At 35.8% G+C, this 23,595-nt stretch overlaps 2 protein-coding genes across 4 annotated transcripts in view; both read left to right on the top strand.

The window, feature by feature from the left end:
• The first annotated feature begins 587 nt into the window (after positions 1-587).
• On the top strand, positions 588-18,760 carry si:dkey-240h12.4 (death-associated protein kinase 2). The gene is made up of 12 exons (XM_060865777.1): positions 588-727; positions 5,149-5,308; positions 6,552-6,773; positions 7,820-7,958; positions 8,217-8,346; positions 9,067-9,115; positions 9,551-9,577; positions 13,738-13,890; positions 14,652-14,697; positions 14,810-14,899; positions 17,167-17,253; positions 17,636-18,760. The coding sequence occupies exons 2-12, from the start codon at positions 5,247-5,249 to the stop codon at positions 17,714-17,716; spliced, it is 1,086 nt and encodes a 361-aa protein (XP_060721760.1). The 5' UTR covers positions 588-727; positions 5,149-5,246; the 3' UTR covers positions 17,717-18,760.
• Positions 18,761-22,295: 3,535 nt separating this feature from the next.
• The window catches only part of arhgef1a (Rho guanine nucleotide exchange factor (GEF) 1a), a 67,717-nt gene continuing 66,417 nt past the window's right edge, over positions 22,296-23,595 (top strand). For 2 of the 3 annotated variants that reach the window (XM_060865763.1, XM_060865760.1), the window contains exon 1: positions 22,297-22,464. The gene's annotated coding sequence lies outside the window, so the exon portion shown is untranslated. Of the gene's footprint in view, positions 22,465-23,595 lie in introns of all 3 variants that reach the window. The other variant, XM_060865764.1, reaches the window with a different exon arrangement.

Here is a 23,595-nt window from a genome sequence, read left to right as displayed (position 1 = left end):
AAACTTATAACAGGTGCTAATGTTGGGTGAGGAGTTCTTGGGAGCAATGCAAATTTGTTCAATGTGGTTGAGGTCAGGGATCAGTGCAGGTCACTTATGTTCTTAAGCAACACAAACTTGGCAACCTGTATCTTTATGATGCTTACTTTGTGCACATTGTGTTTTCATGCATGAACATGTTTAGGCCTCTTAGTTCCTGTGAATGGAACTTGTTATGCTGCAGCACATAAAGACACATAAAGACAATCGATACATTCTAGTATTTATAACATAAATAAAATAATATATTCTTGGCCATATTGTGTAAGAACAATTTTTACTAATCATTAGGTTATGTAAAAGATCTGTATTTAAACCAATGCATAGTTGAATGTTGGTATTATTTTGTATTAATGATAATACAAATAAAATGTAACTTAATTGAATAGAATTAAAAAAAAAAAAAAGATATATTATACGGAATACTTCACTTTACCACGACGTGGTGCATTGTACTGTTAATGCATAGGGGAAGAAAACATTTCAGGTTTTAACATTTTTGTGTCTAAGCTCCTCCTGTAATGGACGTTAGTTACCTCGAAGTGAGCGCGGACGCGCACCCGGTCAGAACGCGCGTGCTCGTCTGACCAGGTCCTGTGCATAGATTCAAGTTAAAGCCTCAAATCAGGTGAATGGTTCTTCATGAGGAAAGCAGAGATGAACCCAGAAGCGCCGTCAGACTTTACAGGTCAGTGTTTAGCTTTTGCATGAGTGACTTTATTCACAAATGGATGTGGATGTTAGATTAATGTTACTGCAGTAACCCTCGAGCTACAGGCTACACGGAAATACGTGCTGGGCTACACTGTAGGCACTGATCACTGCGACTGGATATTTGATATCCTAGTTTACACCAAAAGAAATTCGTCGAGATTCGGATACATTTTGAAAAGCAAGTTTGCAAATGCAAGCGCTCGCGACAATCCCCTTTTTTTATTATCCTGTAATACACAGCTAAAGAATTACTCTAGTGTTGAATATGGTGTTTGTTCAGGTCCAGGTGAGTACAGATAAGAGTTTGTTTGTTTTTTTTCCCCCCCAGTTTTTTCCCCCAGTTTTTCTGCAGTCACGCATCTCATACGTTTGAGTCGTGATCCGAACGTGCACGCAATTTCATATCCTCAGGAGCCATGAATTCTGCTCAGCATTGCAGCTACACTACACCTAGTGAACATTGCAATACACGCTGTTAAGTCTACAACAGTCCTGCATGGACCATGTAACATGCATTATAAGTCCTGAATGGTCCTGGAGGTACAATCTTTCATCCCACTTATACTTAGTGGCATTGCAGGACTGATAGAAATGTCAGAGTCAGACAACGGTGTCGGTACTAATTGGGTTGACTACTTTAATAAACAGTAGACTAAATAATAAATGCGCATGAATACTCAGAGCAGATCTTGCGCAAGCACGTGCAGATGTTTGCATGAATAAAGAGCAGTAGTGAATGGAGTATGTGTATCAATAATGATAAGACTTTAATGACACTGGAATTAGGAGAGCAGGTATAACAGAGTGACATAACACGCTTTGCCAGGGAAACCCTGATTTATATGAAAAATAAAATTGCTCTTGCATTGGTTTTACTAAACGGCTCGAGCAGATGTTATGACCGAATCAGAGAGAACTACATAATTTGTCAGTTCTACAGTTTGTCAGTTCTACAGTTCTACAGATAATTGGAACTTTTCAAAACTAATTATATTAAGAATGATTTAAGGGGTTGGGTGTGTTTTCTTTTTAAATAAGAGACAGGGTTGAGTTACTTTTAGGATTGAATAAAAAAGTTGACAGGAATTCATGTGAACAATAATAATTTGACCTAATAATAATACTAATAATAATCTTTAAAGGTGATGTGAAACACAGTATTGCTTTGCATCATTGACTTTTGTTTGTTTTCCCTTCCTGAAATGAAACATACAGCTCTGCCTACTTTTCCTTAAAAGGCAACCCACAAGCCGTAAAAGTTAACCCAGTAACTGCCTGTGCTTCTTCACCACTTCAGATTCACCTTCAATCAGCAGAATCTTTGTTATAAACCCTTTACAAAGCAGATTTACGGAAATATTTCAATTATTTTAATCAGTTTATCTCTCCATATATTTTGTTTATAGTACATACCATTCTGTAAATTTCAGTTTATACTAATAGCCATCTGCATATTATATTCATAGTACATATACATTCATCTGTATATTATGTTCATAGTACATATTTATCTGTATATTATGTCCATAGTACATATATATTCATCTGTATATTATATTCATAGCACATATATATTCACCTGTATATTCATAGTACATACACATCTGTAAATTACTGTTTATAGCAATAGCCATATATTTTGTTACATCCTTCTGTAAATTTCAGTTATAATTATAGCCATCTGTATATTATATTCATAGTATACACACATCTGTAAATCACTTCATATTACCATTTTATTTAACTTATTTAACTTAACTAAGTCTTGTAAAAACTGTATATCCTGCACTTGCTGCTATTGCACTCTGGTTAGACCTAAACTGCATTTCATTGCCTTGTACTTGTACATGTGTAATGACAATAAAGTTGTATCTAATCTAATCTAATCTAATCTAATCTAATCTAATCTAATCTAATCTAATCTAATCTAATCTAATCTAATGAGCAAGCCAGGGGTGATAATGGTGAGAAAACAGAACCAGCAACAATATAGGAATAATAATAATAAGAAGAAGAAGAAGAAGAAGAAGAAGAAGAAGAATATGTTATATGTATAACACCTTTAATGTTTAAAATTCAAAATGCCTAACGTCAAAACATAAAAAAGTAAAAGTGTAAATTTAAAATAAAATAATAATAGTTAATGATGATAATTATAATAATAAAAAAGAAAATAATAACTATTAATAACTAATAAATTTCTCAAGTAGGCAAATGTTTAAAGATTTTTGGGGCATAAAAGCCTACAGCTGCGTCATGATTTAGGTTTAGGATCAGGAATGTTCGCATCCTGGTATCTGGTAAGTGAGGGATAATAGAAAGGCTCAGAACACTTTCCTTTACAGATGGACATGAAATACATAGACAGTACACACCAGACCTGGCTCTAAAGATAACAAAACTAACCAGTATGCAAAATGTGTTATGCAAAGCATGCTGGGATGTTTAGACCATTTACAGTATTTTCTACAACTACAATATTTTCAGCAACTACAGCTCACTGAGTTAGAGGCTCTTCGCATGTCTACTGTAAACACATGATGTTTTTGTAGCCTTGACATTCTGTTGAAGCAACAATAATGTCAGGTTCACACTGTTCACCACAGTGCAGTTAGAGTAGGTGGAAGTTGGCTAAGCTTCAGCATTTCTGTCCATCAGCAGTGTGATGGTGATTGTTCCTCTCTGGTCTATGGCTCAAGAGTGACTGCTTCTGATTGAATGAAGTTTATTGTTGTGTCTTGTGATTGACTTCCTGAGAAGAGACTGAAGGAAGCCAGTCGGAGGAGGATAGGGGCCATTATCAGGAAAAGACTAAACTCCTGATGGTATGCAGTATAGATAAGGCAATTGTATCTACTGTATGTGAGTGTGCGTGAATCCGATGATGATCAGTTTATACTGTCGTTCTGTCTGTCTCTCTGTCTGTTTGTTTTTCTGACTTTTTGTATATCTCTCTGTCTGTCTGTAGAAATAGGATCCTCCAACCTGATGTCTCTCTCTTTGTTTGTCCATCTCTACCTGTCTTTCTGTGTCTAACTGAATGCCTAGAGAAACAGGATAATCTAACTGGATGAATCTATAGGCTGTCTGTCTGTCTGTCTTTCTTTACCAACAAGGTCACCTATCTATCTATCTATCTGTCTGTCTGTCTGTCTGTCAGTATTTCTGGCCACCTGCACTGTGTATTTGCCGCCTGCACTGTCGTCGATCTTCTTGTGTTCTTAAAGGAACAGTTCAGACAGAAGCTTCTCCGTTACCTCGAATGTAGTCTAAGGTATGTTTAGTGTCCAGTTTGGTACATTAGTTTTGTACTGGTGTTTTGATGCTCATTTTGCAAACAAGATCACTAGCTTCCAGTTTAGCATACCATTACCAACTGCGTAAGCAGGTTATTACATATTTTTAAGTAGTATCAGTAAACTACTTCAATCTAACGCCCGCTGCTAGTTTTATTCTTATTCGTATTTATTATTTAACCAGTAATTCTACATAATTGAATCTATTAAGAGATTACCCAGTAACCTATAAGCTTTGAGGTGAGCAGGTAAATATGTATATAAAAGTTTTCAAACTTTTTTGAAGTTATGTGTGGAATTACTTGCTTCAGCTAAACAAGAGCTGACATCTTTTACCTACCGTACTCGTTTCTCTTTCGCTCAACCTGTCTTTAATTATTTACTGTCACTCACTCTCTCTTTTTAACTCACTGAATTTGGACACCTGATAATGACAGTACAACTTAAAATGTTTCTCTGTTGTGTTTTATGTGATTTAGTGAAAGCTTTTTGAAGATTTGTTCATTTAGGGGGCTACTCAATGCAAGAAAATACTAGCTGTGGCTAGTTAAATAATATAATACAAAACTTAGATAGATAGATAGATAGATAGATAGATAGATAGATAGATAGATAGATAGATAGATAGATAGAGTTAGCAGTTTGTTCACCACAGCATTAGCATTAGCAACTTGTCCTCAATTTTCCCTCCTCCCTCTGCTAACGTTCTTATTTTGTTCTCTTTCAGTCACTGATGTTTTTACTTGATAATGAAATCATTGAAAAAATAACAGAATGACAGAAGGGTGCTAGTATGTGAAAAATGGGTGTGTTATGTAATCATCAGTAAACATTCTCTGTGCTACATGGAAAACTGTAACAACGTTGGCACAGCTACAAAAGGATATGACCTGCTTGTGCGATAGCAATGACTTGCAGGACTACTTCTTTGTATGTTTCCTTTTCTAGAGGAATCGAAAATGACTGATATGTAATGACCATGACTGCTTTGTGTGGTGAAAAGTAAACATATGTGAACATAAAATGGTCTAAACAGGTTGTTACTCCTTAGGTAATTTACATTATAATAAAGAACAAATCCATTCTCTCTCTTTTTCAGATTGAACATTCCAGAGATCACATCAAGAACAATGCTGTATTCGACATTGTGACTCTACAACAACAACAAAAAAAAAAAAAACAGTGAGAAGAAGCATCATGGCGCATTTTAAACTGGATAATGTTGAGGATTTATATGAAATCAGACAGGTACTGGGCAGGTAAGGATTTTGTATATTAACTTTTTATACAGTGATACACCTATCATACATTGATAGAAGTTGAAATGTATTTCACATCAACATACATCATGAGTCTAGTTTTGATCTGTAAGACATACTATTTTTATATATTTTTTTAAATATTTGAATTTTAATATTTATAATGATAAGATGGCCAGGCTGGTGTGAGCTGACAGGAAGTCTGTGGTAACTCTGTGGTAACTTGATCAGAAAAGCATGTTTTTGCAATCTTACATATATGGTATTAAGCCTGGATCATTATACAGTTATAAAGCACTTTATTACTAACACTACACTAATACTAGGTAGAGTCAGCTTCGATTCTTCATGGCATGTAGATTCAGCTCCATGTTGAATTCCTGCAGATATTTGATCTCTCGTCCAATCACATTGCAAAGGTGATCTACTGGATTCAGATCCAGTTACTGGGAAAAACACTGAAGAATGCTGAACTCATTATCATGTTCATGAAACCAGTTTGAGATGAATTTGGTGCATTAAAGTCCTTATTGTAGCCACTAGAATATGGTAAATTTTGGCCATAAAGGTATGCACATGGTAGCAGCAATACTCAAATACTCTGTGGCATTCAGGTGATGATTTATTAGTATTGAAAGGGCCAAAGTGTAAAAAGGATACACCTGCCACAGGCACTTTGGGTCCATGGATTCATGCTGTTGGAGAAAATACTGACCCTTCCATCTGTGTGTCTCAGCATAAATCCAGATTCATAATTTTTCCAGTCCAGTATTGGTGAACGTTTGTCCACTGCAGCTTCAACTTTATGTTCTTGCCTGACAGAAGTCTAAAAATCCCTAAAAATCTCCTTTTATCCCCTGCTACAGTTACAAAGGTGCAGGAACTACTTTCTGTAGATAAAACACATGTAGCAAGCATGCAGACTAAAACATGCTCGCACTCATTGGGAAGAAAGAAGAGACGTGATCATTTTAGTGTAGTGCTTTTCACATGAACAAATACATACATGACATCACTAATGCACCTGAGACCTATTGGCAGATAATTACCCACAAAAGAAAATGGGGTAAAGAAATAAAAGCCACACCAGGCACAAAGAGACCAAATAACCATGTAAGGAGGTGTATTATTAATGGAACAAAAGCCTCTGATAGAATTTTTGTCCTTTTGCTTTGTATAAGTTGTATAATGTGTAGAACAGGTTTGAGCTCAACTCGCTTATGTTCTGTTCTTGCTGCACCAGTGGTCATTTCGGGCAAGTGCGTGAGGTGTGTGAGCGGGCTACTGGGATCGTGTGGGCAGGGAAGTTTCTGATGCTGCGGCGCGGTGCAGGGAGCCGCCTGGGCCTGGAGAGGGCGAGCGTGGAGAAAGAGGTGGAGATCCTGCAGAGCCTCCAACACCAGAACATCATGGCCCTCCATGATGTGTTTGAGAGCAAGGCAGAGGTGGTCCTCATCGTAGAGCTGTATGTTTGTGTGTGTCTGTGTATATGTGTGTCTGTGTGTTGTGGCATATACAGTATGTACAGTAGATGTACAGGTCCTGGGGTAACATTATGATGACAAAACCACTTAATGCAGTGCAGGATGGGGAATTAATGGGGGATAAACAGAATGGGTTTTAGTTCAGACTGTTTAATAATGAATATAAATATTAAACTAAAAATAATGCAACTATAATAATATTTAACTACTTATATCTGCATCCAAAATGCAAATTCAAACTGTAGACTATAACACTTTTTCTATGCAGGGCTTTTGTTGTTATTTTTTTTTTGTTTGCTTATTTAGAAAGATTGCCAGCTTTGGACTAAGTACAGTATAGTATGTACATTAAAGTTTTTAATATAATGTAATATTTTTAAAAGAACAATTTGTTGAAGCTTGTGAGGAGGGTTGCCAAGTTTCAGTAAAAATTTTCACCCTCACTACAACTCAAACACAGCTCAAAAAATCTGCCCAAAATGGTCCGATATTGGATAAGTAGATGCATTTTGGAGCAAGCACTGATGGTCGCAGAGGCTTGTGGTCTTTTTCAATCAGAAAGTGATTGGCCCCATTAATCATTGTTTGCAACGTTATAAATATCTGTATTTGTCTATTCTCAATTTAACACGTTACTTCAAATTATTGTTTTTATGTTAATATTACGTTACATCCTGGGTATTCAACGTAGAAGAGCAAGTACAGAAAGTAAAGCTTCTCTGCAGGCAGGAAGAAAACTTTTGGTAGTAGGTATTGAAAATCCTATAATCTGATTCAGCTGAAAAAGCAACAGCACCGAGACAATAAAATATAATGTAAAAATAAAACTACAAATTGAATGCATCTGCTATATTTTATGTCCTTTATTGGGTACTGTTCGATCATATAACTAGAAAGACTCCTTCTGGTTACTTTGATGTAATCTAAACTTCTGCACATTATTAACTCCATCTTTAAACTTATTTTACAGAAATTCAAGAATCACAGAGTGAAAAAGGGAAATGGTTTATTTTTATTTTATTCTTAGTATTCAAGGCGGTGAGTTGTTTGACTTCATTGCTGAAAAGGAGAGCTTGACCGAGACGGACGCGATCAAGTTCCTGAAGCAGATTCTAGAGGGCGTTAACTACATGCACAGCAAACACGTGGGCCACTTTGACTTAAAGGTGCTTTGTCTTAAACTTACAGTTTCTATTCTTATTGATATATAGTTTTATTATAAAGATGCTTCTATCTTTTGTATTTTAGTTTATGCTTTTACTTTATCAAATGCTGTGGATTAGACATTGCTTGACCTGAATATGCTATGTTATATGTTTTTGGTGCAACATTAAGACTAAATGCATTTAGCTTAAAATAAACAATGCTTTGAGATGTTTTTTAGATTATTCCTGCATCAATGCTTTGCTTTTGTCCTCCCTCAGCCTGAGAACATCATGATGTCAGATAAGCAGGTCCCCAATCCTAACATTAAGATCATTGATTTTGGAATGGCCCACTGCTTTTTACAAGGAGTGGAGTATAGGAGCACGGGTGGAACCCCACAGTATATTGGTAAGACTTCTTGTGTTAATTGTGCTTAATACGAGTGAACATCTAGTAAAAATACTTAGCATGGTAGTTTTCAGGTCCGAAATTCTCCATGGAGACGAGAGAAAGTTCAGGAAGTCACATGAACAGGGTGAGAAATAAGTGGACAGAAACAGGAAGAGAAAGATGGGACAGGCTTTTCAGTTACATTTCAGATGGACATGTACATATGTTCATCTGTAAAGAAAAAGATATATATAGGAGGTATTTATAGAAATGGGTGGGTGGAGAGATGAATGGAGTGATGGATGGACTGATGGATGGAGTGATGAATGGATATCTTTAATATCAATTAGCTGTTAAATATGTTAATCTTTGCTGCTGATCTTTATTCATTATCCAGAGTTGACGGTTTTACAGAGGTGATGTGATATGAAACAGTGTGGGCCGGAATATTATTCAGCATGATAAGTCGCTGTGGATTCTCTCACTGAATCTGATGGTTTAAAGACACGACATTTTATTTCATAAACTTAAAAAAAGTCTAAAACTTAAGCCATTATGTGGTATGAGTCCATTATTGAACAATACAATATTACATTAATAATTCAGTTTCAAATGTGTTTATGGGGTGAACTGATTGAAATTTCATAAAAGTCAGCGCTGTCTTGTGAAGTTACACACTAAACTAAACGGTATCGTGACTTTTCTGCATTTCATAAAGTTTCTTTTTTCTGCTTTTAGCACCGGAGATCATCAACTTCGAACCTCTCAACACAGCAGCAGATATGTGGTGTGTACATGTACATACATGCACAGTCTCTCACAAACACACACACACACACACACGCGCGGTGTGACAAAGCGCCTCAGGGTGAATTTTTGACAAGTTGAATCCTGGCCACTTCTGCATAAAAATGTGCGCACTATTCATATAGACCATCACACTTGGTGTGCAGTTAAAAGCATTTTTTTGTGTAACAACTATCTAAAAGCTTTGTGTGTATTTCTTGCCACATATCAGAGGTGTAGCATGTTCAAAGTTTTAATTTGGAAAGGGTTATTTAGCTATGCTTATGATGGTATGTAGAAGCTGTAAGCAGCCTGTATCTGATGTATAACATATGGTTCTCATTTTTAATCCTGTTTCTGTTTAACCGTCATACCTGTTTTGAAACTGGGGTGTGAGAAGTGAAAGAATGTTCTCCAATGTGTTTCTTTTCTTCAGGAGTATTGGTGTCATCACCTACATTCTGTAAGTACTTATTTTTCTTATTTGAGTCATGCTTTTGAAAATACCCACAGGTCTATTTGAATTCCTCAACACAATAAAAAAAAATCTTTATACACATTATAAAATATGTGATTTCAGTAAACATTAAGCACTGCTCATAAACAGAGTTCTTGACAACTAAATAGATTACACATTTTATTATTAGTAGTAAAAATAACACGAACTCGTACTCTGTATTAAAATTTGTACTCAAAAATATTCAGGTATTCAAACACACCAAATGTTCAGGGCCTGCATTCATAAATATTCTAAGAGCTCCTAATTTAGCGTAAACATTTCTAACTAGGAATCTTATCTTAAGAGTGATTCAGGACCGATATCAGAGCAGCTCTGAGCACGGAAAATACAACAACTTTTATCTTAATAAGGAGGCGGGGCTTCTTTTGAAGACTGTGATTGGTTGGCTAATAAAAAGAGCATTTAATCTGGCCTATTATAAGCCTTCACTTTGTTTCTATGTTAAGATATTTAAATCTATATTGTGTATTACGTTCATAACCGATCATATTAGTCTGTCATCTGCATTTTATAAATGTAATAAATGTAATTTAAGTGTAAATGTAAACATCTCTGACACAGCGCAGAAATGTCAAATTATATCTGCTTCTATGCCACTTAGCGAAATGCTAAAATCTTCAAAACAGTGCGTAAATGCCATTTATATGTATATGTGTCTATACATTTCTTCTCCCTCTTCACCTTCCTTTCGGCCATTTTCTCCTCTGATAAAGAATCTCTTAATCCTTTTAAAAGTCCTCCTTGTCACTACTCCTAAAACTTTTTTACCTTATATGGGTTAAGATGCTTTTTGAATAACTTTTATCTTTACTACGATCTTCCCTTTCATTTTAAGGAGAAACACATTTCTACGAATTGTTTTTTAGAATTTTGTCACTAGGCGAAACTCTTTGCACTAAGAATTTTCATGAATGCGGGTGTTTGATGTTTCATGGTAGACAGGAATATCACTGGAAAGGTAGATTCACTGTAAACTTTTCAAGCAAATATTATAAACTATATGGCAAAAATCAGGAGCAAATTAAAGGTCAATCAGATTCTATAACTGGTCCTACACAGGTAGTTGAGTTCAGTAAATAGTGTCAATACTTCACAAGAGATGATTTCTATCAGGCAGATGAATGCTTAATGCATTCAAGGAGAAGTTACAACTTGTAATTCCTCACCTGAATGCCACTGACAATTAGGGCTGGGAAATATAGTCAAAAATATTATCACAAACTTTCTGTTCATATTGTTTGATATTGATATTCATTTCATACAATTATACATGTGAAAATAAATTTATTCCACATGTTTCTTAGACCCCAATAATTAAATTAAACTTATCTTCTTGTTGATATAAACTTCCCAGGCTAAGATAACTTTTATTCTGAAGTCGAAGAAGCATACTCAACTCAGTCTAAAAGTTGGTCAGCCAACCTAGCCATAACATTTACGTCACAAGGTTATGAGATCAGCGCTGATCAGAGATCAGAGTTTCATTATGAAATACAAAATTATTACTTCTTTTTTTAACTCCTCTCACATGGAGTAATCATTGAAACAGTGGATAGGAGTGACTGCTTCACTTTTTGACTACCAGAAGAGGGTCGTTTATGCATTTGGATGCTAGTGCTAGCAGTGGAGTGCAGACTTTTGGCTCCTTGTATTCTCAATAGGATGATACCTTGTAAAGCAAAGAAGAAATCTGTTGTGAAAAAAAACACGGTTCTTTGGCATGGTCATTAGTATGTTTGGTTCATACCCCTTGGTTTGGAGGTTGAATTCCTGTCTCTGCCCTGCACTCTTAAATATAAAAATGACAGGATATTGGCAGGTTTTCACAGAAATGGCACAAAAGAACTATTTTGTTCTGTGGGCAGTGGTAGCACAGTCTTTAATATGTTGGGCCGCTGACTAGAAGTTTGTGAGTTTAAATCCCATCACTGTCAAACTGCCAGTACTGACCTCTGGAACAAAACCCTAAGTTGTATAAATGAGATTAATTAATTCGATCTGCTAAATACTATAAATGTGTGTAAGTGTATATTATTTACTGTGAACATCGGCTAAATCTTGAAAAATGCTCAAAAACCTTATCAAAATCGTGGAGATATTTTTTCAGTATAGTATCAATATAGATTTATATTGATAAATCTAGCTTAAACATATAAGATAGCGCTCAGCCCTATCCAAATCACACCTCAACCTAAAATTTCAATTTATCTACTTGGGTAGTCTCGACTTCCTCATATTATAGAGCGATATCAGATTATTATGTCCATTCACATTATGAAGAGTTTAAGTGACATACAGCTAAGTATGGTGACCCATACTCAGAATTTGTTCTCTGCGTTTAACCCATCCAAAGTGCACACACACAGCAGTGAACACACACACCATGAACACACACCCGGAGCAGTGGGCAACCATTTATGCTGCGGCGCCCCGGGAGCAGTTGGGGGGGTTCGGGCACCTCAGTTGTGGCTAGCCCGAGACTCTAACCCACAACCTTAGGGTTAGGAGTCAGACTCTCTAACCATTAATCCACAACTTCCCCAGGAATGTTAATGTTCCTCTTGAGCCAAGACACTAGTTAAAACCATACTAGTTGCTGTTTGGAGAAGGTAATCATCAACATTACATTATTACAAACATTAACCTACTAACTTGTTGCTAAGTGAATTGCTATTGTTGTTGCTGTGCTGTAATTTCAGTCCAAACTGTTGCATGAACGTTTAAAGTTTTCTCTTGTACAACAGAACACTGTAAAAGTGTGAGGTAGAAAATGACATTAGTACAGACTGAGATTGTCACACGTAATACAAAGCATCAAAGCACAACTAGAGAAATAAAGAAGTGAATCTCAAGCAGGTGATCAGCAGTTCAGCTCTCTAAGCAAGGTGACTTCTTGTGGATGGTGGAAGACGTGCAGGTAGTCACTAAAATAGCCTGAAATATCCCTTGATATAGTCGTGTTGACACTTTCTTTTATATTTCTGGAAACTTATGTTTTACTGAACTCAAATGTGTTTTGTTTTGTACTTGCCCTGTTTAGAAGTGTGACATCAGAGCTGTAACAGAGCTCAGCTTGTAGATATGTGTGTGAATGTATGTTTTTGACAATCTAATAGCAGCCTAACTAATTGTTAGATACTGGTGTGTATACTTTTTGTTTCTGCCTCAATCAGAAGTTAGGCTTTCACATTTTAAAATCTGATTTCCTCTATAAGTGAAAAGGGCTAAAAGTCACTTTGGCTAAAGCTCTTCATTGTCTCTTCACTTGACTGAGCTATTTTCATGCTAACATTGTGGAAATAACTGATTAGCTCTGTTGGTTCTGTTGTCAAAAATTCTTTCTTAAGCTCTTTTATTACGTACAAAGTTAAACATTTTAACACCCAGTAACTGATTACAAACTGAAACCATTAGGCACTTTATGTTAGGGGAAGTAATTATAAAAAACTTGATTGGCTAGTGAAGTTTTAGACATCATTAGCCACACAGGCTGTTTTTACACTTGTTTTGTAAAAATCTATTTAGGTCTTCTTAAAATAGTCATTTTAAAGTATATTATTGGCAGAAAAGATAGTGGTGTAGAGACATCTGATGGCTTTTTTTTCTATTATGTTACACTTCTGGTTCTGTCATCTTGAAGCCAGTGGGTTTTTTTTAACAGCCCTTTGGTCACTTCTTGTATTTAAGGTTACAAACTTGAAATGTTTCTTAAATTTGCAGCAGTCATATGGAAATCTTGTCAAATTATTTCTAAATATTGATGAAGATATATTGCAGTATACCATGTACCTGACACATGACGGACGGAGGAATTTATTCAGAGTTTGTGTGTGAAAGGATACAGTAACATTACAGTATTACACATGAATTTCTTAGCAGTATGAAGTATAGAACATGATTCATCATGTTTAAATAATGTGTAATAAATAATGATGCACTGTAAGTATTAGTTAATGTACACTTTATATCTTAAATGAATATCTACATTACGATGTTTTGTTTCCTTTTCTTTAAAGATAGCTATTTAAACACATTGCAGTTGATAGAAAATGTGCATACTCTGAATATCTTTCTGAGATTAAAGTAAGCTTTTACACTTTCAGACTGAGCGGTCTTTCTCCGTTTCAAGGCGACACAAACGAAGAGACGCTAAAGAACATTGTGGAGTTGAAGTACGAGTTTGAGCCACACTACTTCAGCCAGACCAGCTCTATGGCCAAAGACTTTATCCAGAAACTACTAGTCAAAGAGCAGAGGTAACACATTTGAGCTAGAAAATAGTAGAGGCATAACAGAGCTCATCTGACAGAAGCTGCATTTTATCCTTCACGTCTTCCGTTAAAAAAACGGTCAGCTACAAAATCTCTCTCGGAATTTTAATGAGAAAAATATCTTCTATGTTCATGGAACAAACATTCATGGACGATCCTGTCACTTTTTAATACATGAGACAGAATCCAAATTCAGATATTGTGCAATATTAAAAGGTACATAAAACAATATAAAACATATAAATAATTTATGCAGAAAAAGGTTAGATTTTTTTTTACCTTATATTCCCCCTTAGTGTGGCACAGTGAGCAGTTTTTGGTGGTTTAATGGTAGAATTTCAGTCCTTAGATTGTCGGTTCTTAGAAGGATCGCCAGTGGAACCAACTTTGAACCAGCACCAGTGCTAGCTCTGAACCAGCACTCGGTTCTTTCTGGTGGAAAGGGGCACATATGGTTTGGGGGTTTCCTCTCCATACTCTGATTCCTTCCACAGTCGAAAGACATGTTTTGTAGGCTGATTTGTCATCTCTAAATTCTCTGTAGTGTGTGTATGAGTGTGTGTGTGTGTGAGTGAGTTTGTGCTGTGATGGATTGATCTTCTGCCCCGAGTCTCTTGGTATAGACTCCAGGTTTTCTGTGACCCTGTGTAGAACAAGTGATATAGAAAATAAACAAATTATTGCATTGTTGTTAATTATCTTTCATTTCTGTATTTTTAATTTTTGTATATGTATTTAAAACGCAGTGAGAGAATGACCGCTGAGGAATGCCTGATTCACCCCTGGATTAAAGTAAGCCTTTAAAAAAGCCCCCCTTAACAACCCTCTTTCAAATTTAAATGTAAGCAAGAATAATCTCGCCATGTGTATAGATAAAGTGTTTTCAACGTGACTTCTGTTTTAGCCTCTCACTAGGACGCAGTTGGCTAAGAGAAATCGGTCTTCCATCAACATAAAGAACTTCAGGATGTTTAATGCTAAGAGAAAGTGGAAGGTGGGTCATGTTTGCTCTTAGCTCTGAATCACCACACATTCAATAGCACCACCGCTACTTAAGCAAACATCGGCCGGTGACGGTGCGCGCACAGATTTTGAGACTTCCGATACTTAAAATGTCATTCATCAGATGTTGCACACACACGTTTCTATCTCCCTGATGCGATGATCTTTTTCTCATACCTAATAGCAGGATTGGAGTGTGTTCATAATCTATTTGTTGTTAAACTCTACAGCCTACAAATTATCAGTCCGTTATCTGTATTTTGCAATTGCAGAAAATAACTTAAAGTCTGATGCATCCTCTGCGATATTTGTAGGAGTTTCATTTTCATTTTTTTTAAATTACAACAGATTTGCCTTGTGATGTCATCACATCACACATTCAGCCAAAGCTCTCTTCCATTCACACGCATCAAATATGAGTGCAGCTCTCACAGAAAGTCATCACATATGTGTCTTCACTGGTAGTTAAGAAAAAAGATGCTTTTGTGCTTGAAATGTCACCAGTTGAAAATTTTGGCTGCAATATTCATAAAAAAAGTTCTGGAGGGATTCAGTTACATATTATATGTGTAACTGTAGTGTTACAAAAAAAAAAAATCACCATGTGATGATATGATACAATATTGTTTTGTATTTTGTATATTTATATTTTTTATTTTATATGCAGCGATTATTAGATGAGACCTGTGATGAATAATAATCAGGAGTAGCGTCTGTATCTTTAACCTGCCGAATCATCAAGTTTGAAATACTTTTCTTGACTGAAAGTTTTGAGTTATAAATTATATTGAATTCATATTAATTAAGATTAAGGATAACCCAACTATTTGAAAAACTACATCAAAACAATGCCTTGTATTTTTGTTTCGTCACATTGCAACCCTTGATTTTAAATTTATTTTTATTCAGATTTTATTTATTTATTTATGACTTTTTTGGTAATGGATCTGGTTTCATTTCTGAACTTAAATTCTGTTTAAAAAGAAAAAAGATCTGGTCCAATTATAATTTCATTTTTCATAATCAAAATGTGGCAAATTGATTCATTCAAATATTTAAACTCAATCATACTGATATGGCATCATGTTTCTAGTAGTTCAGTCCAAATCTACCTACACTTGCCCCGAGCTCTTCAGTGAGTGATTATTCACATGCTGTATCAGCTCAACTGTGACCAACAGAGACATCTACTGCTCATGTGTATGAGCGCAACAACATGTAAACATTGCTTAATATGCTCTGTGAATAAGAGCTATAAAGTAGCTTGTTCAACACACAAGATTTATAGCAGTGGGTCACCGAGGCATAGACAGTGGTTTTGTGTAATTTTTTTATTTATATATTTTTTTAATTCTGGAACCGACATCTTACATTTATCAGTTTTTATATTTAGATTATGGTAGCTTAGTGGTTAGCATGTTTGCATTGCACCTTTAGTGTTGGGGTTTGATTCCTTTCTGTGTGTGTGTGCGTGTGTGAGTGTGTGTGTGTGTGTGTGTGTGTGTGTGAGTGACTTTGCCTTGTTGTGAGTTGTCCTCCTGTCTAATGTGTCCCCTGTCCCCTGGGATAGACACCAGGTTCCCCGTGACCCTGTGAGAGAAAAACACTACAGAAAATGGATGGATGGATTATATTTAGGGGTCTAAGCACCAAAGTTACCTCAGATCTAAAGTGTTCTATCTATGCAAAATTCTGAACCTTGTATGTCTCCCAAAACTATTATCTGTACTGTGAGTGTGAGTTGAATTTATTTAGTAGTTTTTTTTGTAGTCTTTCCTAAAGTCAGCTGTTTCGAGTGTCCAGACTGTAGCTGTGTTTCCTTTCCCTTTCCCCTAGTACCCTTGGTGTCTTATTGCTTCTTTCACTAATGCTGTCCTCATGCTGGCTTTAACATTTGATGACTCTACATATCAAATTCATAATGCACACTTGTGATGAGATTGAGAGATTTTAGTCCAAATCTGCAAAAGGCTTGCTGTAATTTTAAAAAATTTACATGCGAGCGCTTCAGAATATCACAGTTTGCTGTCTTTGCGTTAATTCCTGTGATGGAGGATAAAAGTAAAGATAAAACTAGGCACTAGAGCTAATTAATAAGCCATTGCAATAAGAATGCATATATCTGAATGTATGGTTTTGTTCAGAAGTCTGAAAGATATGAGTTGTGCACATATTTGGCTGCAGTTCCTGAAAACATTCCATACTCCACTCTGTCTCTGTTTATGTGTATGTGATTGTGATTATTGTATTGTTTTGTAGATGTCCTATAACATGGTGTCAGCCTGCAATCGCCTGTGCAAGCTCAAGCTGGTGTGTAAGAGCAGTGCCTTGGAAAAACAAGATCTGGTAAGATATTATCACAAAGCACTGAATTTAAAATAGCCAGAGGTGGGAAATAATAAAATACACTGAGTCTGCAGCTGTTTGTGTGTACAGCATGATGTCCTGCATCAAAAAATGTTAATGAGCTTAATCATTCAAGATTAAACTTTAGATATCAAAATTAGATATAAAGATTAGATGTAAAATGGGCAGTGGTCGCTCAAGTGGTTAAGGCTCTGGGTTGTTGATCAGAATTTCAGGGTTTAAGCCCCAGTTCTTCCAAGCTACCACTGTAGACAGGTAGATAGTTAGGTATGTAGGTAGGGTTAGGGATGGATGGATGGATGGATGGATAGTTGTCTCTATTTCTGTCTATTTCATGTCTGTATTTTCCCTGTTTGTTTAGAGAGATTGCGAAAGCGACCAGGAAGGCACAGAGACAAAAACCTCCTCTCTTTTGCGCCGCCGCCTCAGCAACAGTTCCTAAAGCAGAGAAGTGACAAAGAAATCATCTGCATCGCATTAATGAAAGCAGGTGGACGGTTTCTTGGTAATGGTCTATGCTGAGAAACATAAAGCTTTTGGACCAAATGAATTTTGCAACTTACCCACGATGTTTCCTGCTGCAGCAGGAGAAGATAGTTCCGTAAAACTGGGCCAAACCCACAACATTTTCGAAACTAATATGCAAAACTTATTCCCTGACAGATACCTCTGAAAAACTAAACGTTGATGACTCAGCTTGATGTTCAGTTGATACAAGTTACAGCCCTAAATATAAAACATGAGCTGTGCTATACAACTTTTAATACAACCTTCTGAACTTACCATTGCCTGGGTCCTTTGGGGAACAGCATCTTAAGTGCGATTACACGACTGTAGTAGCTCTAGTGAAGGTTGTTAGACTCCTTAGAGAGAAGGAACCAACATCATTGCAGACTTTAAGAATTTTCTGAGCTGACACAATTTCCATATCCAACACAAGCAAACTTTAAACAGCAGCACAACACAAAATATTTAATCCATCACAGTGTTTACTCTTTTTGTGTTTAAATAGACTCTGTATTAATATGCCTCAATAGCCAGCCAGTTAGCATGCTAGTTCATTGGGCATTCTGACTTGTAAGAATGGCCGCTAGTTATTTCATTGGCTAGCTAGCTAACAAGCAATTGTGTATTTCTTTTGTACATAGTTTAAAGGAAATATAAGCATGTATGTTAACGACAAAAAAGTCACTGATGCTGCCAAAACTGGTTGCGTTCATATTGTACATTTTGCTCTCACTCCTCTCTCTGGGATGCAGGCGTTCACTTATGTGACGTTTCCAAGTCCTGAGTAAAGTCAACAACGACATTTTGTAAGCCGAGTCAAGGGTGCATATGAATTGTTTAGATACTGGAACTTGTGGTAATGAAGCATCAAGCTGTGATATGTCAAAGGGATTTAGGAACATTACTTGATAATATGCCTTGAGAAATGGGTGGAGTCTTAATTTGTGTGCCTTAAACTTACATAAAATATGACTGCTGATTTCTGGCTGGTGAATATTTTATCACACCCAAACATCATAGATTGCTCTCTCTCTCTCTCTCTCTCTCTCTCTCTCTCTCTCTTCTCTCTCTCTCATATACACACACACACACACACATTTAAAAGGATGTGTGTTTGACTCCAAGCCAGTTCCAGCTGAGGAGTATCACACTGTGTGTATTTATGCATTCTTATCTTGTCAGTGGTGGAATGCTGTAACTGAACTGTTTTGATGCTGAGACTACCAGAAGTTAGTAAAATAGCAAAATGGGAGCAGGACATAACTGAGGTTCATGCTTTACATTTCTATATCGTAGGTAAAACTCGCACCTAATGGAAATAGGTGCAGTTTCAGGTTCATGACAAACCAGCATCACTGTTTTCAGTATTTAACTAACAACAATAAAAATGTTACACAGATTAGAATCGATGGAATATTTTTGTAAAATCAATTCAGTGTATGAAAGAGTACATACACATTTAGGGCTTTTAGCAGACACCCTTACCCAGAGTGATTTAAATGTTTATTTAAATTTATACAACCAAGCAATTGAAGGTTAAGGGCCTTGCTTAGGGGTCCAACCTTTGTGGACCTGGTTTTCGAGCTACATTTTACAGTAGACAACTTTGCTATGCTTATAGCCTCCTGGTGGTCCGGCGGCAGGATCCCGCACACTCATTGCTGCCGCACGGGTTTGATTCCTGGTAACAGATCTAATCCAGCCACTGAAGAGATAACACTCAGCATCTGTCCCAATCCCAGGGTAAAAAAAGAGGGTTGCGTCTGTAAGGGCATCTATCTTAAAAAACCTGTGCCAAATCTAATATGCAGGCCACATGATCTGCTGTGGCAACCCTGAACAGGGAGCAGCCGAAAGAAAGAAAAAAAATTGCTGCATGCTTGTAGGAGAAACCAAAGGAGGATCAGCTGTTCAGTTTCCTGACAGGGAAAAGGGAGTGTTTTTTTCAGTGTGCAGGAGCTGAATGCAAGTGCTATTACCAACAAGATGGTGTTGTAATGAAGTGCAGAAATTGGCTGTGAGTGGAGACTGACCCTGATGTACTGATATATAAATGGCAGTAGGTTTACCATTGGGATAAATCATGGCAGCATTAAACAGCCAACTGACATGGCCTTCATTAAGTGTGCTATATCCAGAGGTTCTCAAATCCTCAAAATATGTCCAGCTGTTTCTCTGTTTTGTAGAGTGCCATCATAGTGCCATCTGCTGTCTAAAGACTGGTGAGTAGCCATTGAGTAAACCCACTAAGTGCTCTATCAAGACCTGTTCTGAACCCTCTGTGTGACCTTGACATGCAGACTCTGGTGTATTTGATGTGGAGGATATAGCAGGGTCTTTAGCACACAGGAAATGACCACACTTCTGTACTGCACAAGGTATCTTTCTTGCTGGTCATCCATGCAGTTGTAGAACCACAGTACATAACCTTCCATTTTCAGTATAATGCGAAGATGATAATTAATTAGCTTGCTCTGATGTTTGAGATCTGATGGTATATTTATAACAGAAAAAGCTTGGTCATGCTGATGGTATATTTGGGAATGTTTTATTTTCTATTCTGCACCACCATCATTAAAATGCAGAATTAGAATGCACTATAAAGTTATACTGCCATGTTGAAGTACTGCCACAGCAACGCATGGTCTAAAAGTTCATCTTCACAGATGTTAGTGAATTATGAAACACTAAACCTGCATTCCAAATGACATTCTACATCCTATGCACTTACATCATGCTAGTGTCTTGTGTATGAATGCTAAAAGGTTAGAGTTATATCAAATGAAATGCTAACGGTTCTTTACTAACTGGAAGTATAAGTCAGTGTGAATTCATTACTCACACTATTTACATTACAAAATGGTTAGAAGAGTGAATAGGTATGTGATCTGGGATGCACCTTAACATTTTTCATAACAAAATTAACACTGATAGTTAAACCATGTCATAGTGAAAAGGCATAAAGTAATATCAGGTCAGATAAAGTGAGTAAGTCCCTGACCTTGAAAAATATAGTTTTTAAGGTGTGTTTTGAATCAATTTGCACACTTATTAAGTCTAAACTTTTAATGTTTCCTGTTTATTTATCACAAATGCCATTATACCATTGAATAGATTTGTGAAATTGTTGTCTGTTATGAGAATTATTGAAAAGATTAATAAAGAAAAGTCTTCCGTTTTGAAAACTAACCAACTCGATATATTCAGGACAACTTCTGCTTAAAAATATAAAATTATTTTTGCACGGTTGTAAAGTTTATTATTTTCCTAATATATATTTTCTGGCTGTATAACAAAATGTCATTATACGTCATCTCACTGTTGTAGAGTTGAGTTTTAGCAAAATGATAATAAACTAATGTACCATAATACTGTATACTATAATATATTGTCAACATTTATTAAGTTTTTAATGACACATTACTGACAATGAATAACTGGAGCTGTAATTTAAAGCTGTTACATTACCTACATTGATTTTCTTTAGCAGTATTGAATTGTCCAATTTGAGTGTACTGTGTAGTTTTGGATTTAATACCCTTATTTTGTATTTTTATTCTTAACTTTACGATCCTTCTGAGGAGAAAATTAAGTGCATGCATATTTTTATTACTGTAAAACGTTCTTAGATTTGTATTGTTTGACACTGTGTAATAATAATAATAATAATAATAATAATAATAATAATAATAATAAAATACTGCCTGTGATAATAGCAGCTTTCTCAAGACTGCATCACTTTGTAATATAGAATTCTATTCATTCAAACATATTGCACATTGCATCTAAATTATTTCAAACACCTTTATTATGCATAAATTTATTTATTATTTTTATTATTTTATTAACACCTTTATTATTGTTTAAAGTTATTTTTTTTTTTTTTTTTTTTTTTTTTGAAAGACTAAAGAATGAACATGATATTTACCTAATAAAGAAAAAAATCTGTTCACATTCCACAGTCACACTCTAAACAATTAGGAGATGCTAATCAGCCTACAACACATATCTTTGGACTGGGAAGGAAACCTCTGACCCATGGAGAGACACTGAGAAGAGGCAGGAATCAAACTCTGTAGGTCCAACATACTAACCACTAAGCCACTGTGTCCCCTTGTATGGTTTGGGGACATGTTTGACATCAGAATATCTTAATAACACAACATTCTAAACTTACACTAAACTATTGAAAGAAATGTAAATTCCAGAATAAAGGCAACAGAATACATTAGAAATAGAATAAAATAAACACTTTACAGAACAGTTCTTTAAACAAGAAATTATACTAAGTAAAAGACATTTCCGACTCATGACGGACAAATGTTTTTGTTTATTAGAAAATAAAAGTCGTTTATCTGATGGACTTCATTCATTAGGTCAGCAGTTCAACCTAAATTAACTGTGATCAGAAGCAATAACGTCCAATCTGGCAACCAGCTCATGAGCCAGTAGATAACAGTGTGTTATTAACTCCACAGAGCAGCCCTGTTCATTCAGATGAAGGTGGGAAAACAGCCCGAACAGAGAACGTTTTCGGAAGAAGTGCTTTTTGAGGACTTTTTTGTTATTATTATTATTATTATTATTATTATTATTATTATTATTATTATTATTCATTACGCAAGACCGTCTGGAGCTTAAAGTGAGACCCCAAGACACCTGAAGAGATCAGACGTTTTACAGGTAATATGAATGACATTAGAAACAGTCAAGACACAAGCTGTACAGAAGCTGGATAGTTTTTTGTAAGTGCATTTAAAACGGACACAAAAAGCGTTCCTGTGGATTTAAACACTGAAATGTAGCACAAGAAGTTTCAAACTATCCAAATAAATAATTAAATATATATATATTCATTTTGTCCTCCAGACAGAAAAAACACAGCAGAACACATATTTTCCTCAGTATCAAAAGGTCGCAACAATAAAAATACACTTTATTTTCATTAATTTTATAAAAGCTCTTTCTTTGTCAACTGCAATCAGCATCTATTCCCAAGAGATTCACTGAATCATCTGAGCGAAAAAATTGTCAAACTTTTTTATTTCTGTTGTATTAAATAAATGTAGGGCTGAATTTTTATTTTTACTGTAGTTTAAAAACAGAATAATGGAGTTCTGACATCTTGATTGATATCATCAGCTTTTGTTTGGGGATCCCAGGACGCACCGTATTATACATGTAAATCATTTTGTCTTAAAAGCTTAAAAGCTTTCGCACAGAACTGCACATACAGACCATTAAAAGATCCTGACGTATGCTGAACCTTAAAGTGTGCAAAAGTTATCAGTACCTACAGGAAGTCTGGGGTTTTACCGGCTGTGCGCTTCCCGGTCCACAGGACAGCTTTGACTTTACAGGATTTTTCTCTCTGTCAGACTAAACTGTCACTGTGAACGTCTCCCTGTTGTTTCTTTACATCAGTTTGTCAGTGTTTCGGTTTAGATTTAGTGACATACATTTAACCATGAACCAAAAATATAGTGCAAGGCAATGTAGAGGAATTAGAGAGCTTGGTAGGCTCCTAACACACACACACACACACACACACACACACACACACACACACACACACATACATACACACACATACATACACACACAAACGAACAAATGAACACACACGCATGTATATATATATATATATATATATATATATATATATATATATATATATATATAGTACATACACATATACTTACATTTGCTGTATATACATATACAGGTTTGTGTTATTTTTGTAGGTTATTTGTTGTATGGTAATGACCCAAAAATATACTGCAAGGCAGTGTAGAGGAATTAGAGAGCTTGGCT

The sequence above is a fragment of the Tachysurus vachellii genome, chromosome 3 (genome assembly GCF_030014155.1).
Source record: "Tachysurus vachellii isolate PV-2020 chromosome 3, HZAU_Pvac_v1, whole genome shotgun sequence".
Taxonomy (NCBI): Eukaryota; Metazoa; Chordata; class Actinopteri; order Siluriformes; family Bagridae; genus Tachysurus; species Tachysurus vachellii.
Note: the sequence above shows the minus strand (reverse complement) of the source record. Positions and strands in the feature narration are given on the sequence as shown.

Coding starts and splice junctions, on each gene's coding strand:
- si:dkey-240h12.4 (XM_060865777.1), top strand. CDS start 5,247: ATGGCGCATTTTAAACTGGATAATGTTGAGGATTTATATGAAATCAGA. Junction 9,578..13,737: donor GGTGTCATCACCTACATTCT/GTAAGTACTTAT, acceptor TTACACTTTCAG/ACTGAGCGGTCTTTCTCCGT. Junction 17,254..17,635: donor CCTTGGAAAAACAAGATCTG/GTAAGATATTAT, acceptor CTGTTTGTTTAG/AGAGATTGCGAAAGCGACCA.